The 14805-nt window shown below is 37.8% G+C and overlaps 1 protein-coding gene across 4 annotated transcripts in view; it reads right to left on the bottom strand.

Moving 5' to 3' along the window:
- The window catches only part of DLC1 (DLC1 Rho GTPase activating protein), a 233960-nt gene that overhangs the window by 86959 nt on the left and 132196 nt on the right, over positions 1–14805 (bottom strand). Inside the window, exon 1 of one of the 4 annotated variants that reach the window (XM_051616523.1) lies at positions 14431–14718. The exons of the other annotated variants lie outside the window; for them this stretch is intronic. Within the exon in view, the coding sequence (XP_051472483.1) occupies positions 14431–14545 (115 nt within the window). The 5' untranslated portion in view covers positions 14546–14718. Of the gene's footprint in view, positions 1–14430; positions 14719–14805 lie in introns of those variants that run through there. 4 annotated transcript variants of the gene reach the window in all.

The raw sequence follows: 14805 nt of genomic DNA, 5'->3' as shown, positions 1-14805 counted from the left end.
AAATTTCCTCTGCCCTCATCTAGATGGTGAGCTCTCTGGAGCGTTGGCCGTACTCATACCCTGCACACCTCCACCAGGAACTGATTGAGCCAGGGGAATTTTTATGGGATAATATTACTGTGTACGCATGTTGCAAGGAAAGCTTTAAGAAAGGAGATCCTCTTGTCCTACATGAGCAGCACAGTGTTTGCAAGTTACACTTTTCTAGAAAGGGCAGTCATGTTTTAGCTTTAGAAGGCCAAAACTGCTGGGTGTGCAAGATTTTTCTTCTTTGCCTTTCCTTAGACAGCTGCATTTCAAAGTTGGAATTATTTCTTGTGCACAGATGTAGAGCACTCGAATGGCAGCAGAAATACACATGGAACTTCAAACATGAAAGGACTTTTTATGTTGATTCTGAAAAAGAGACAAGGAACATCTGCTCATTTATTGAGGGCCTTTTGTAGTGTTTTTATCACTTTCCTAACGAATATTTGGTCCAGCCCCATTAAAATTAGCGATGCTCTCTTTGATGAAAAACCAAGTTCAACCACAGTATGTTTTTTAGAGCGCTTCAGACAGACTCTGTGAGATAAGGAAAAAAATATTTTGGAGTAGGACTTCTCTGCAATATATAGAGTATGATATATTAGAGTACTCAATGTTCCCAAGTTCAATTAATCTGTGAATTATATTTTTAGTTCCTTAATGCTGAAAAAAATTAAAATATTATTGAAATTGGGGTCTTGCTAATAAAAAGGCTATTTTAAGCCATTTTAAGCTTGTTTCCTGGTTCACCAGTTCAAGGCACTAATTATGTACCCATAAAATAAGTACTTTTATATAATGTATCAGACTTTTTGGTGGAACAGGTTTATCTAGTAAATAAAATTAATATCAAAGAAGGGGGGTGGAGGAGAAGTAAGTGTGAATCTTTTCTAGCTATAAATCAGTTCCATATACTGTTTTATTTGTACTGGCCAGAAGTTGTGATTTAAGGATGACAAATTCCTCTGACATTGTAGTTTTTTTGAGAGGTTGCAAATGGAAGAGTATGTCTCAGTTAAGCCGATGAGATTCAGTCCCAGGATAGCAATTTTATTTCCATTTTCTCTTTTTCTAAGAGAATTATCAGTCTTCTGCTGTTGTTCTGGGGATCTTCAAGAAACTGTGTTGCGGCACCTTTCTGCTAAAAGCACTGTGGTTTTGCCACATCCCAGGAGGAATCAGATAGCTTTTTTATGTATAAGAGATAGCTGATAGCAATTAACAACCTGAAGTTTACAATTACGTTTTTATGGAATTTCCTGTAAGAGTGATGATGACCCTATTTTCTTTCTGCTTCAAGATCTTGCCCTTAATTTAATTATATACTAGCATTCATACAAATGGAATGAAGAGAAAGAGAACAAATCCATGCAGAGACCTCAGTTCTGTTGCTCAATGTACAGAGCAGGTGTACCCATTCCCCAGCTCTCATGGTATTTTAGAGACATGGAAAGAATTGAAACAGAAGACAAAAAGCCCCCCAGTTGCTGGGTATAAAATGTAGTCTCTTTTTCAAGTACTGGTATAAATTACTTTCGGTCCCATTAAACTCTTCCTGGTTTTTATATTTTCCTTCTGTATTTCTGAATAATATCTTATTATCTTTCTTGTGCTTTCAAGTAAGTGCTAACAGTAAAACAGGCAGCTGTGCGTTCTAACTGTGCCTGGTTTGAGAATACAGGAACATATTAATTATTAAAATAATAAAGTGGTACAAGATATACAGAACAGCAGATATAGCAATATTTTAAATTGGACATATTTTCATAATTAAATTAATTATATATATTTTAAACACTAGCAAGCTGCGTTGTCAAGATATGTTTGTGCTCATTTGTGTTGTTTGTTGTTTTTTTTCTCTATTGTGGTACTGGAGTTGATGTTTTCACTTTACTGTTTTCAAAATGCAGTTCTGTAGAAATATAATACATAAAGATCAGAGTTTAGCTAAGTTGAGAAATACTTTGAGATAAATTTTCCTGATGGGCTGATTTTGATCTCTTTCTTGCAACAGATTGTACTCTTTAAGAGATTCCTCCCATACAGAGAAAAAAATGTCAGTTTTGCTGGTCACTATGAACTTTCTGTTGTCAAGCAAAACTGTTGTCAAGCAAAACTTAATCACAGCACTATCACTGTATGGAGATATGTATTAGTTAGAGGGTGCTCAGCACCTGCTTCAGGCATTACACAAACATATGTTTGTTGTCTATCCTTGTCTTGAACAGTTTTGTGCTTAGTATTGTGAACTGGCCCCTGGCAGAAAACTGAAATGATGGGAATGAAATGATATGATGTACTGAATACAAAGGAAGCACTGGAGTGAATGATCTTAAATAAAGAGGGCAGAGAAGAGTTAAGTCCCTGTGGAGATTTCCCCAGGTGGTGGATACTGAAACCTCATGTTTGAAATTACATCTTGCTGTGGTAGCTCCAAAGAAATGGAACCAGATGTGCTCATCGTTACCCATCAGGCCACCATGGCAAGCTAATTTTGCCAAATAGCCCAAATATACACAAAGCTCTAATGACCTTTAATGCCTAACAGCTTCAGTAGAACTTATTAAAAGCAGTGGTGAGCTCAGGGATCAGAAACTACTGGTTTCAATTTTCAAATGGGCTGTCTGATGACGCTAACCCCAGTGGCATTACTATATAAGATGTCTTATGAGCAAAAGGAGGATTATAAAGACTAGTAATTAAAACATGGAATAAGAATATGGACTTGTGAGAAAAGCAGAACAAGCTTCTTGGCAATATTTCTTTACTTTTTGCTGTCTGAGGAAAAAAAAGAAAAGAGAGGAGATTTTACTTATTTCTATTCTTAAATACATAGATCTGATGGGACGATAGTGAGAACAATATAGGAATTCAGATAGTAGGATACTGGGAAAGGAATCAAGTTTTATGGTCACTCATAAATGCTGCAATGGCAGTTAAGTGCAAGGTTACAAGATACTATCTTTTCTATATAGGCTTGCTGAATTAGTTCTACTTCTCATGGTAGATGGAAAGATTGAGAAAGGCAGGCTATCTTTTTTTTCATTTTTGAGATCTCATCAAAATACCTGTCTTTGACTTGTTAATATTCTTCTGTTGGACTGTATGCTTTCCTTAGTGAAATTACTGTTGCTTTCAAGTTAGCAAAATTCCTTGCTCCTCAGAAGACATAAGCTATTTAAATTCTCTGCAATGAAAATGTATTTCCATTCGACATCATCTAACTTTATTGCATTGCATCCAATAGCCTGTTTCAAGATACCTACAAACTTCCCAAGCTAAGTTCATATCAGTAATATCTACTACTCAGTCAGCATTCAGATACTTCACTTCTAATCTCTTATTTTTTTCATTTTCACTGAGTGTCCATTCTTTCAACTGTTCTGCATTTCTGTCCAGTTGAAGAAAAAATCCCCAGAGGATTCTACCACAGATATACAATGGTAAGCTTCAGTAAGGTTAAAATGGCACGGAATGTAATCTTTCAGATACTTCACTGCATTTCTGCATTTCTAACAGATTTAGAAGGTTTCTTTTGCAATGTTACAAACATATGTAACATTTTACTATGACAGGTTGCAGGCCAACCTCTTAAAGCCTATACATGACAACGCAGGCCCATACAAAATGGAACAGATTTTACCAAGTCCTTTCAAAGAGCAGACTCAATCTGAAAAGTAGCTTCAAGTTCTCTTAAAAGCTGCCATGACTGGGAAATAAGCCAAGGACTCTGTTTCTGTAACACTTGTGCTGATGCCAGTGATAAATATTTGTGTGGTCATTTTGCTCTTGCTTGAAGTATCTGAGTGCTTGCTGTGAGGGTCCTAAGAGACCACAGGTAATTTTAGCTTCCAATGAACAAAAGACTCAAAAGCAAACTATAGAACCTATTACTAGAATATGAACATTCAGAAAATATATATCTGAACTTCTTATATTAAAAAAAATAATAATAAAGCTTTCTCAAATAATATGCAAGTTAGTGAGTGGGATTTTATGGCATTTCTAATCTAGGTTAGAGCTGCTTATCATAAGACTCTTTTTGGTCTAAAAAAGGAACCATGGCTATTCCATATGATCTGAGATGCAAAACCACAAACTCACAATTCACCAACAAAGAGCTGTCAGGGGAATCTGGACTGATCCCCCAAATTAGATCTAAAGGTAAGCACTAGTAGAGAAACTTAATTCTGACTGGAGAGTTATTTTTGCTTAAGAATGCTTCTTATCTCATTCACTTCACCTTTTATAGAAATCCAAAAGGCCAATCAACATAGCATGGTCATACATATATTATGACTAATATATACTAGATTGAAAAAAATCACATAGAAACATCACTTTAGTTTTCTTCATTGACAGAACTGTGAAAAAACCTCCAATTCTGGCTAGAAGATTAAATGTCAGGATTTTATCAATAATGTAAGTCTCATTACTTCCTTAGGCTTCTAAAATATGTGGTATGCAGAAGAATATGGTCAGCACTTTTGTATTAAAGAGCTGGGGTTGTGAATGTGTCCATTCAGCAAATTCTTACAGCAGAAAAACAAACAAATACATCAACATAAATGTCTGATCACAATCTGGTTTCTCTTGGTTCTGCACAATGACAGATTTTTAGGCAGCATCTTCTTGTATTAGGAACAAGATTAGAGTTTTTTTTTCTGACCCATTACATGAGCCTCTATCACTGGATCATTGGTTAAAAGAAGCAGGACACAAAACAAGTGTTCTGCTTGGCTTACGCAACTATTCTCAAAATCTCTATCCAAGGCTTCTCTGCTTTTTGTAACCTACCAAGTTTTCATTTTAATCTGATCTCTCCTTCTAGCAAGATCACTTAAAATTTCAGCGTTTTTGTTGTTGTTTTGTTTTCTTCTTCAGATTACTGATTACTTTTTAGCAACCTAACTGGGAGTAAAGCGAACCTCTCTTTACCAGGCTGCTGTTTTCATTTGCTTTTAAAAACTTCTTGGTTTCTCATCACTTTAGTTCATGGTTGTGTATGGCAGTGGTCCCTGAAGTTGACTGCTGTATAGGGTTCAACAAAATCCAGAAATGTTTGCTGAACTACTGATCAGCGGAAACATCATAGTAGATAAAACTCACATCCTTGAAGCTTTAATTTGTCATCTTTAAATGAAAGTGCTCAGGATGAATGGAAGTAGGTATGGTGAGGACTAGTGCATCAAGGCAAACAGAACACACTAGGGGATTGTTTATCTGAGACCAAAATAGAGGTATTTGGCAATTGGCAGATATGGAGAGAGAACAAAAGATTGAGGGCAGGCTTTTTTTGCACGAGCCTTCTGGGAACACTCCACAGCTATGTCTTTGTCCCCTCAACTCTGAACACCAACTGCAAAGATGTGCAAATGACATTGCAAAGCACAAGTGCAGACAAGAAGACGTTATACAAAAATCATGGCTGGAAGAAAGCTCTGTACTGCCTAACTTTTCAAAGTGAAACTTTATGTATTTCAAGGATTCCGCTCACTTGCAGTTGTACACACCAGTGCCAGTTTAAGGCCTCGAGATTTTCTTCTGTGACTGGCAGTGACAGGCAAAAGCATGTGCCAAACCCTTCTTGTCTGTGGCTCACCAGAGCAGACTTATTGTTACCTCCACTCAAGTGGCAGATACTTTGGTACTGTAGGATGGCTGCCAAAATAGAGATTCATATTCAAGTACCAGGAGTAACATGGCAGAAAGTCTGAAAGGATGATGCAAAATTTGAACATGAACTTCTCAGAATACTGCTAGATACCAAAAGCCTTTTGGACCATCAATAGAGAAAGAGACAATTAATCTAAAACTGAAGTCTAAAGTCTTGTTTTGATTCTTTCTATCTCACTCTGAAATGAAGTTGTATTGGTACACAATAGAGACTTGAAAAAGTGAAAGCAGAAGAGAAGAGCAGAATGCAGATTTCCCTTTGTCCCTACAACTTCTCAGCAATTGGCTTTCTATTCAGCAAGTTCCCTCAGAGAAATGTGCAAAAGTCTCATCCCTATTTATCAGAAACTGCAAAACATAAACCACTTTAATTTATATTGGAGTATAATCAAGAAGCTACAGTCATGGATGGGCTCTGGTCTACTATCACATGAGAGAATGTTCCTCTCCTATTATTTTTATTAGCTGCTTCTCTCTAAGATTAACACAGATACGTGCACATTGAGCACCCACAGACAAACACATCTGTACCTCCAAAAATAAACTATACTGCTAATTGACCTTCTCACACTCTGGAAACACTGGCATGAATGAGCAGCAGATCCTTCCGGCACTGGGAGAACGTGGCCCATTTATTTTTTCCCCTATTCCTCTGCAGAGCCCCAGCCCTCCTTGGATCCCTGCAAGCTCGCAAATGTGGCACTGCAGGCGGAAGCTCAGCTGACTAAGTTCTCTTTCTGCCTGTGCTGGTCTTAGTGACCACTGCATTTTTTAGGGGGTATGTAGTAAATATATTAATATGGCTTCTGAATTTATCTCCTGCCACTGAACACTGACTGTGATAGTTTCATAGCTTATAATATTTTCAAAACAGGACTTTCCTGATCTCTGTTTCTTACATAATGCTAAGGATACTGCAGTGCTTAGTGAATAATAGCATTGATCCGTCAATGTGCTCTGATGTTTCTCTCTCCTTCGCTGCCTTCCCCAAATATAACTGCATAACTACATAACACGAAAAATGCAAGTTTAGCCTGTTTTTGAAAATTCAGCCTCTTACTGGGATGTACACTGCAAGGGAAGCTGTACTGCCAGCACTAATTCTGTTTCCAGTGGGAAAAAGCTGAAGTAACTAGCCCTTATAAATGGTTGAAATTCTTGTAAGTGGAATTCTATCATATAAAATTAGCAAACATATAAAACATTTACTGCCACAGAGATACTATGCAGCTGCTTGGGTCTGTGTTATGTTTTTTTGCTTTTTTTTCCCCTTTGTACTCCATTTGTTGCCAACAACTCCTTAAAAGAACTATTCAGCTAGGTCCTAATGTGTAGCCTACAGTATAACTGGGCTCCCTCCTATGTCTGCTGAATGGCGGCATCCCCTCAGAGTAATAAATATGCTCTCTATGGCAATTAGATTTAGGCATGATCATAAATGCAAAGTTCAGAGGGTTGCCATTAGTATTATCTTACATCCTTATTTTCTGTTGTCTTCATAGCTTAACATGTTTACTCTTAAATTAGAAGATAATTAGCAAATCATATAGCTAATTTTTACTGAAAATAGCAGCTCAGCAAAATGTTTCCTATCATTCGAGGCTGACCTTCCCACAGGCTTCATATCCTGGAGACGCACATTGTAATAAGAGAAATCAGTTATTTTGGATCTAGGCCAAACACTAATTTCATTTCTCTGGCTGCCCCCCTCCTTCCCTGCTCCTCTCCCCACTCTTCCCAGTATCACTCACATATGTGAACTGGAGTTAAGAAGTTGCAGTTGGTAAACAAAGCAAAGACAAAACTGCTAAGAAGTTAATGAAAACATCAGTAAGTCAGAGCATCTGGATCTCATCATCCACCTCTGACGTAAGGAAGATGTCCAGATGTGAGCAGATCTGTAGCAGTTGAAATATTTTGTGAGCAAGGCACCTTCTAAACAATCAGACGCAAAGCAGTTCAGCACTTTCAGCAGTTTTTAGGAATGTTTCAAATATATAATGGTCTTTCAGATGTGCAAAAATGTCTGCTTGGTGCTGAACGAATATACAGTCCAGGGAGCTGGGTCTGGGAATCAGGAGCCCCTGCTTTTGGGAAGTGAACATTCGAAGAGAAGGGGAAGATGAGGCCTCCTGGTTGCCTACCATAAGGAGAGACTTCTAGCAGAGACACGATGCTACTTATCTTGTGTTATCCGGCATTTAAGACTAGAGTTTAACAATATCCACAATGATGAATTGTGAAACTGGGCCCAGAGAGAGCAGACCATAATTTTAATCTTTCTCACTCATTTTTAATCCCTGTCTGACAACATGTGCCACATACAAGCCTTGCATGCTGAAAAGTATAAATGATGCGGCTCATTTCCTAACAGGTGGTAGCCAGGTGTATGGTTTCTTTTCTTCCTCTCATGTCCAAGCTGCCTGATGTAATGGTGATTTTTTTCACGTTCAGGCACTCATTCTCCTTTTGGGGAGTGACATGACTGCTCAGTTCCTCTCTGGCATGTTTTGTGGGCTGCTCTGGATATGCTCCCTCCCTCCCTGGCCCTGTGCTTATTGGCATCCGACTTCAAATTAGAAGCACAAGGGTGTTTGAGACAAGACATTCCAGCAGCTGAAAATAAACACCACCAGAATCTTGCAGCTATGATCTTTCTGGCATTTCACTGCATTTTCATATGGCTAGCAAGAAATTTAAAATTACAACATGGAATAAGAACCTAACAAAGCATTTAATTCCAAATGCCATTTTGAATTACAGTTTTGACTGCGGGACTTTGCCCTAACTTAATTCCAGTCATTCCATGATGAAAACAACAGTGTTAAAAAAGGCATGTAATACTCTATACATCTTAATGGAAATGTAACGTGGCAACCTTATAAAAAAATAGACAAACATATGCTGACTACGAAATGCATTCTTTCTGATTATCTTTGATTTCTGAATTTGAAAGATGTGAATAATTATAAATCACATTAGTGAAACTGGTATTTTCTCTAAAAATTGGTTATACTACAAGCTTCTTCAGCAATTCCTGCTCTGGCAGGGATGTTGGACTAGATGGTCTTTCTAGGTCCCTTCCAACCCCTAAGATTCTGTGATTCTATGAATTCCCTGGATAACAACAAAGCTCTTGAGCACTCTCAAAGGGACAAAATGAAATTATTATAATATTTTGCACTGGATATGCTGTACTTGCTTTATTATGGAAATAGCTTATTTTGTTATCAGACAATTGCTGTTCACTTTTTTCCTGTTCTTCTTACATTAATCAGTTTATCTACAAGTAGATAGCAAATCAATACCTGATTATTTTCTATTACTTGGCAAATGGATCTTCTTAATATTTATATAAAAGCCTGAATAAAGCATTAAACCTATTGGAGGTTGTCTCCATATTGGGAGACAGTCACTTCCTAAAAATGCTGTTATAGCCAAACATATCTGAAGCTATATATGAAGTGGTCTCAGGCTCTACAACATATTAGTTTTCTAACATCTTATTTCACCTACACACACTGTAAATCTATTTCTCCAATCTCAGAACAAAGCTGTCGCGAGCAGATGCCGGGGGGCTACAAGTTTAGACTTATGTGGGGAAGAAGAAGAACCGTTTCCCACAAAAGCAAACATTTAAACCAGTAATTTGCCTTCTGCATAAGTATAAATTTTAGGGATAAGTAAAATATAATGCAAGGGATTTTACTTTAACCTGGGGCTTCAAAATTTTCCAAGAATTAAAATTCCTTTCTTCTCTTCCTTTACTTCCTATGTATATGTGTATATATATATGTGTGCATATATATATGTCTGGAATTATAAGAAATATCTGGGAATTGTTAAAAAACTGCCAAGTCAAATACTCACACATTTTGCAATCCATTAAAAGGCATGTGTTGAGGCACCAGAGTTAAGAGGAAAGTAGAACGGAAAACAGCAATTAGGAACCATGGGGAAATATAGGGATGCTGATAGTGAGGAATAAGTTTGCTGTCAGCAAAAGCCGAAAGTGTGTCAGATGCTCCCAGTGATCTTAGACAAGTCATGCAAAGATTGATATGGCTGGCAGTGAGAAAAACTTAAATAACGGTATAATTCTAGCTGATCATCATAAATTACAAAATAAGAGGTCTATTCAAAAGGGCCTGCAAAGAAAATTTGGATAAGTAGATTCAAAATTAACCCAATCTTTATAATACACATGAAAACTAGATAAAATCTGACTGATAGTCTTCTAAAAGGAATCTAAGTGGAAGATAATTGCTTGATGGAATTACTATTTCTTCAGTCCCATGATTCTCTCTCTGGCTACCTCTTTAGCAATAACTTAAAAGGACATAACTTTTCAGAGGACTCAACCACTAGCAAAGTAGGCATAATGAAAAGTAGTCTGTAACAGATCTTTGCAAATAAGTAATTCTTCATTTTTTTGGCAATTAACAGAAAATGAAGCCAAGAAAAACAAGGATGGCAAAAGCCCACTTTACTTTTAGCAGTCCAAAACATACAAAATCAATGCAATTCTGGGTTGAATGAAATATTGTGAAGTTTTAGTGAACTTTAATTAAGAAAAACATGACATAATTTAAAATTATATATGCTAACTAGATAAATAAATGATAATTTCAAATAGAAAAGTTGGCTTGTTTTTAAAATACCAAAAAGTAATGTTTTTCCCCAGACTTCCACTAAGACACTGCAGCAAAAGTAGCAATAAATCACAAAACCTAGATTACCTACACTTTTGTTTTTTGTCCATGATGCCAGCTATTTCAGAAGACAATTTATTTTTTTCATAATAAGAAAAAAAAATATTGAAATTACTGAGTGTCTGAATGTATTTTCTACAAAATGCTGATGAAAATGGAAAAGCCAGTATCTTTCAGTGATGTCATATGGTGGACCTAACGGGTCTTAACGCAATGCAGATAAATGCTACACTGGTTCATCTACAGTCTATAATGCAGATACTTCAGCCAACAGTGGAGGCAATAAAAGAAATCTGTCTAAAATATTTTGGAGATATGTACGTTTCAGAGAATGATGCCTCCATGCCCTGGGAAAGCTCACCCTCCGCTGTTGCTCTTCCTGTGCATAAAATCTTTGTCTTTTTTGCGACATCTGTTCACTGGAGAAGCCAAAATATGCTTCCCTTCCCAGCTGTGGATGCAGACTGACATCAAAAAGGGGAATAAACTGGGAATTCCCAGCAAAATGGTTCTGTTTCTCATGAATGTAGTAACAGGAAAAGATCTGATTTTTGTACTCATTTAGAGTATCTGGCAACTTGAGTCTCATTCTATCCTCTTATTCTTTGCTGTCCATTCCATTGCCCCAGATTGTATCCTATCTCTACTGGACATTTTGATGTCCTAGCAATTGAATATGCTTTCACTGTGCTTCATGATTTATTTAGTGATTAATTTTCCACATTTTAAGATCACCAGACATGACTATAAAAATGTGTCTAGATTTTCTTTGTCTGTGTAAACTAAGGAAGAGAAGAAAAGACAGGAAAACTGTGAACTTTGCTACCATCAAAAGTAGTTTGGCCATGAGGTGACTACACCGAGCTGCCACTCACTGTTCCTCCGGACAAGTATTGTGCAAATATATACCCTATTTATACAATACATCTTATTTAAATAATAAATAATAATAATAATAATAATAATGAAAACCCATAATATGGTATAATAATACCATAATTATACAAGCATGCTTGCCACCAGCTGGATGAACCACAGGCTGCTCTGCCACATACTGGGACAAGCACAAGGTGTAACTCAGCCCTGCTTTAAGGGTTCAAAAGTGATGCGAGATGTGGCCAGGGTAGGACAGCATGCAGAGGTGATCCAAGAGGACAAGTCCATATTCATTTGCATCCCTTTACCACATCCACTCAAAATCAAAGCATTGTTAGCTACAATCTTGTAGTTCAATGTCATTTTAATAGCATTTTAAACACTTTTGTTACTTTTAATCCAAGACTAATGCTACCTTTCTTTTGTATCATTAAGACTACACGACCTAATGGAAAAGACATTTCCCGTGATATTTTTCAAAGATATCTATAGGAAGTAGATGGCAGTACCCATTCAATGATTATATCAGATTACATTGCACAATTTTCTGTTTCTGTGTGCAGGCTAGCAGGCTTTTTTAAGGGCAAAAGATTTTTTTGATTACATTTTTTTGAACATGCCATGAAGAATGCATATTTCACATTTTATTCTTTCTTTTGCAAATATCATGTGCTTTTTTAAAGGCGTGTCCTGATAAGACAGATTGCTGATCTAAGTGGATTTCTTATTTCAGTGTCATGACCCATCCTAACCATTTTTAGGTAGTCAGCAGTTTAAACTGCTGGTATGCCAGAGAACAAATAGAACAGCAACACAACTGGTTGCTGTTTTGTTTCTCTTCCTGAAACTCTGTTATTCATGAAGTATTTTCAGGAATACATGCTGATACCTACTCCAACAATACACTGCACTGCTTACTGGGAGTTTAGGCTGATGATTTTCTGACTTTCTGACTGACGGAAACCAGGTACTAGCAAACTCACATAGCTACACCACCAGCACAGCCTGGAAAATGGAACTGTCACTACTGTTAAGAGTCCTCTAACATCTAAGCCTTGTATTGATAAAAATTGTGATGGCTCATAGCCATCTGCCATGTAGAATAAAAACATGCCGACTCTTATCAGCACAGCTAAAAAGGCTAAAGGGTTCACGTTCACTCCTAGTTTCTAGGAATGTGACAGAGTCTCAAGAAATATAATTAGCAGTTGTCTATCCCACAAATATTTCACAATCATATGCAAGGTTAAATATATACATATATCAAGGCTTTTTTGTATCCTGATAAAACCTGCATATTTTCATAGGTAGGTCACATACAGGAGGTATAACTTACATGTAATTACATGTTTTCCTATTTGAATGAGGAGAAGAGGAAAACAATTTTAAAGAAGGCAGTTGGTAGTAGTTGTCTTATGTGGACACAGGCCAGAGGTACTTGGAGCCTGTTGATGCAACTGACATTCTCAACTTAGCTATAAATTAAAAAGTTTATTTCAAAGCATTCACATAAACATCTCTAGCAGGTGGAATGGAAACAAATGCCAGGGTAAACAAGTGTCCAGCTGACCAGGCAACACACAGATTAAACAAAGGCTGACTTGGACCCACCAGCTTCCCTTTTATAGAGGTGTGTAATGTCCTTGTCTTTTTACTCAGACTTTCTTTCCTCTTAGTGCTTCTTCCAGTGGAGTTTCAGCAACACACCAAACATCAGGCCTCATGTTGTGACTGCTGCTCTGTAAACTCTGGCCCTGCAGTCTGTAAACTACCAAAGATGACCCATTTTCTATGAGAGATGAAAAGAACTGTCTGCCCAGTTCAGTTTGCCATGAGAGGTTAATGTCCAGCACTTTCACAACACTGTCATGTTTGCGACTAACTGCTGAGCACTAGAATAAATGTAATGTCCCCATCTCCTGTGACCACGATACTTTTCTGTAAGTGGTAAAGAGGAGGTCCTCTGCCCAGGAAACTCACTGTCCTTTGCCACCTATGGGAACAGGCACAGAATTTATCCAGCCACTAACACAGTGGGCAGAACAAGGTTCTTACCAGTTGCTCTAATTTAAAGTAGGTTTCTACCTGCGTGTTTTTGTATAGACCATGGTCACTCACTGCCTGATTACCTGATGTAATCAGTTTTGGAACTGGTGTGCTGTCACAAATGTCTGATATGCACTTGGCTGCTCTTATTTCTCCAAAGCAAAAGTGCTTTGGAGAAATAAGCAAAAGGAGAATGATGTAGAAGTTCAGTTTACATTAATGAGCCACACAGTCTGCCTCCTGGTCATCTCATCCTTGATCTTATCATTATTCACATTTCTCCTCCCTCCTTCCCTCCCTCCCCCAGGATAAACTGCCCCCTCTGTAAGTATACAAACAAACCAAAGTGATCCCTCTGGCATGTCACACCCATTGTGCATTTCTCCTGCCTTGTCTGAAACCTCTAAATGCCACAATAATAAAAGTAACAACCCCAGCAGGGTGAATGAAAAACATTCAGTCTAACAGACAGACAATAACAGAAGAGGAAAACAAAATTAGTTAAATTATCTTCTCCTCCAGCCTTCTATTATAGTATGCCTCTGCTTTTTTGCATCTTTCCAACACAAAATAAAAATGTGAACTGTAACCATGTAGTTGATTGGTAATTTATATCTCAGAAGCCTAGCTCTGGCATACCTGACACTCACTTGGAACTCACAGCACTGAAATCCTTGCCAGAGGAAATACCAGTAATCGCTCAGTGCACAGCCCAGATACTCCAACTGACACACTCCTTGGCTGCAAAGCACTCCATAACACAACTCACTGAAGCACATCACAGCAGTAAAGCACAGGGTCTGATCTAACAGCAAAATAAAATGCTTCAGCTCACTTCAGTCTGAGGAGTTTGCACCATGACATGGGACCAAAATTCACTGCTCATTTTCACTGATGTTTCTCTTGTCTAGTTAGAGTAGCACACACAGTCCCACTGTAGGCACAGCACCGAAGCAACATGACACAGAAACAAGAAGCTGGTGAAATACTTAACAGGCGACATCAACACGTTATGCAAATGATACCACTAATCACCATTATTGATTAAGCTCCCTTAAGAATCTTAAAATGTGCTCATATATATCCTTCTCACCTGCCAGTCGTCTGTCTCTCGTATTTTTCCAGATAACATCCAAGGCTCTAGCAGTGGAGTCCCTGATATGATCACTAAATGATCTTCTCAGAGGGGCTTTCACTGGGTGATGCATATTGCAGATCGATCACACATCCAGAGTCAAACAGCTGTAGCTCGGCCCTGGAATAAAGGGCATTCTTTGCCTGGGGATCTGTCTGATTTTCTCTTTGTCAGCCAGGCAGGTTGTTACTTTATATAATTTGTCAGCCTCGTGGAGCTTTTCCTTGAAGAGTCAGGCATTGCAGTTCTCACTGCGGATGCAGGAAAGCTCAGACTGCAGCCAGCCTACTGGAAAGCTGCCAAAATCTTACATCTGGAACAGTTTACAAATGA

The sequence above is a fragment of the Apus apus genome, chromosome 4, assembly GCF_020740795.1.
Source record: "Apus apus isolate bApuApu2 chromosome 4, bApuApu2.pri.cur, whole genome shotgun sequence".
In the NCBI taxonomy this organism is placed as follows: Eukaryota; Metazoa; Chordata; class Aves; order Apodiformes; family Apodidae; genus Apus; species Apus apus.
Note: the sequence above shows the minus strand (reverse complement) of the source record. Positions and strands in the feature narration are given on the sequence as shown.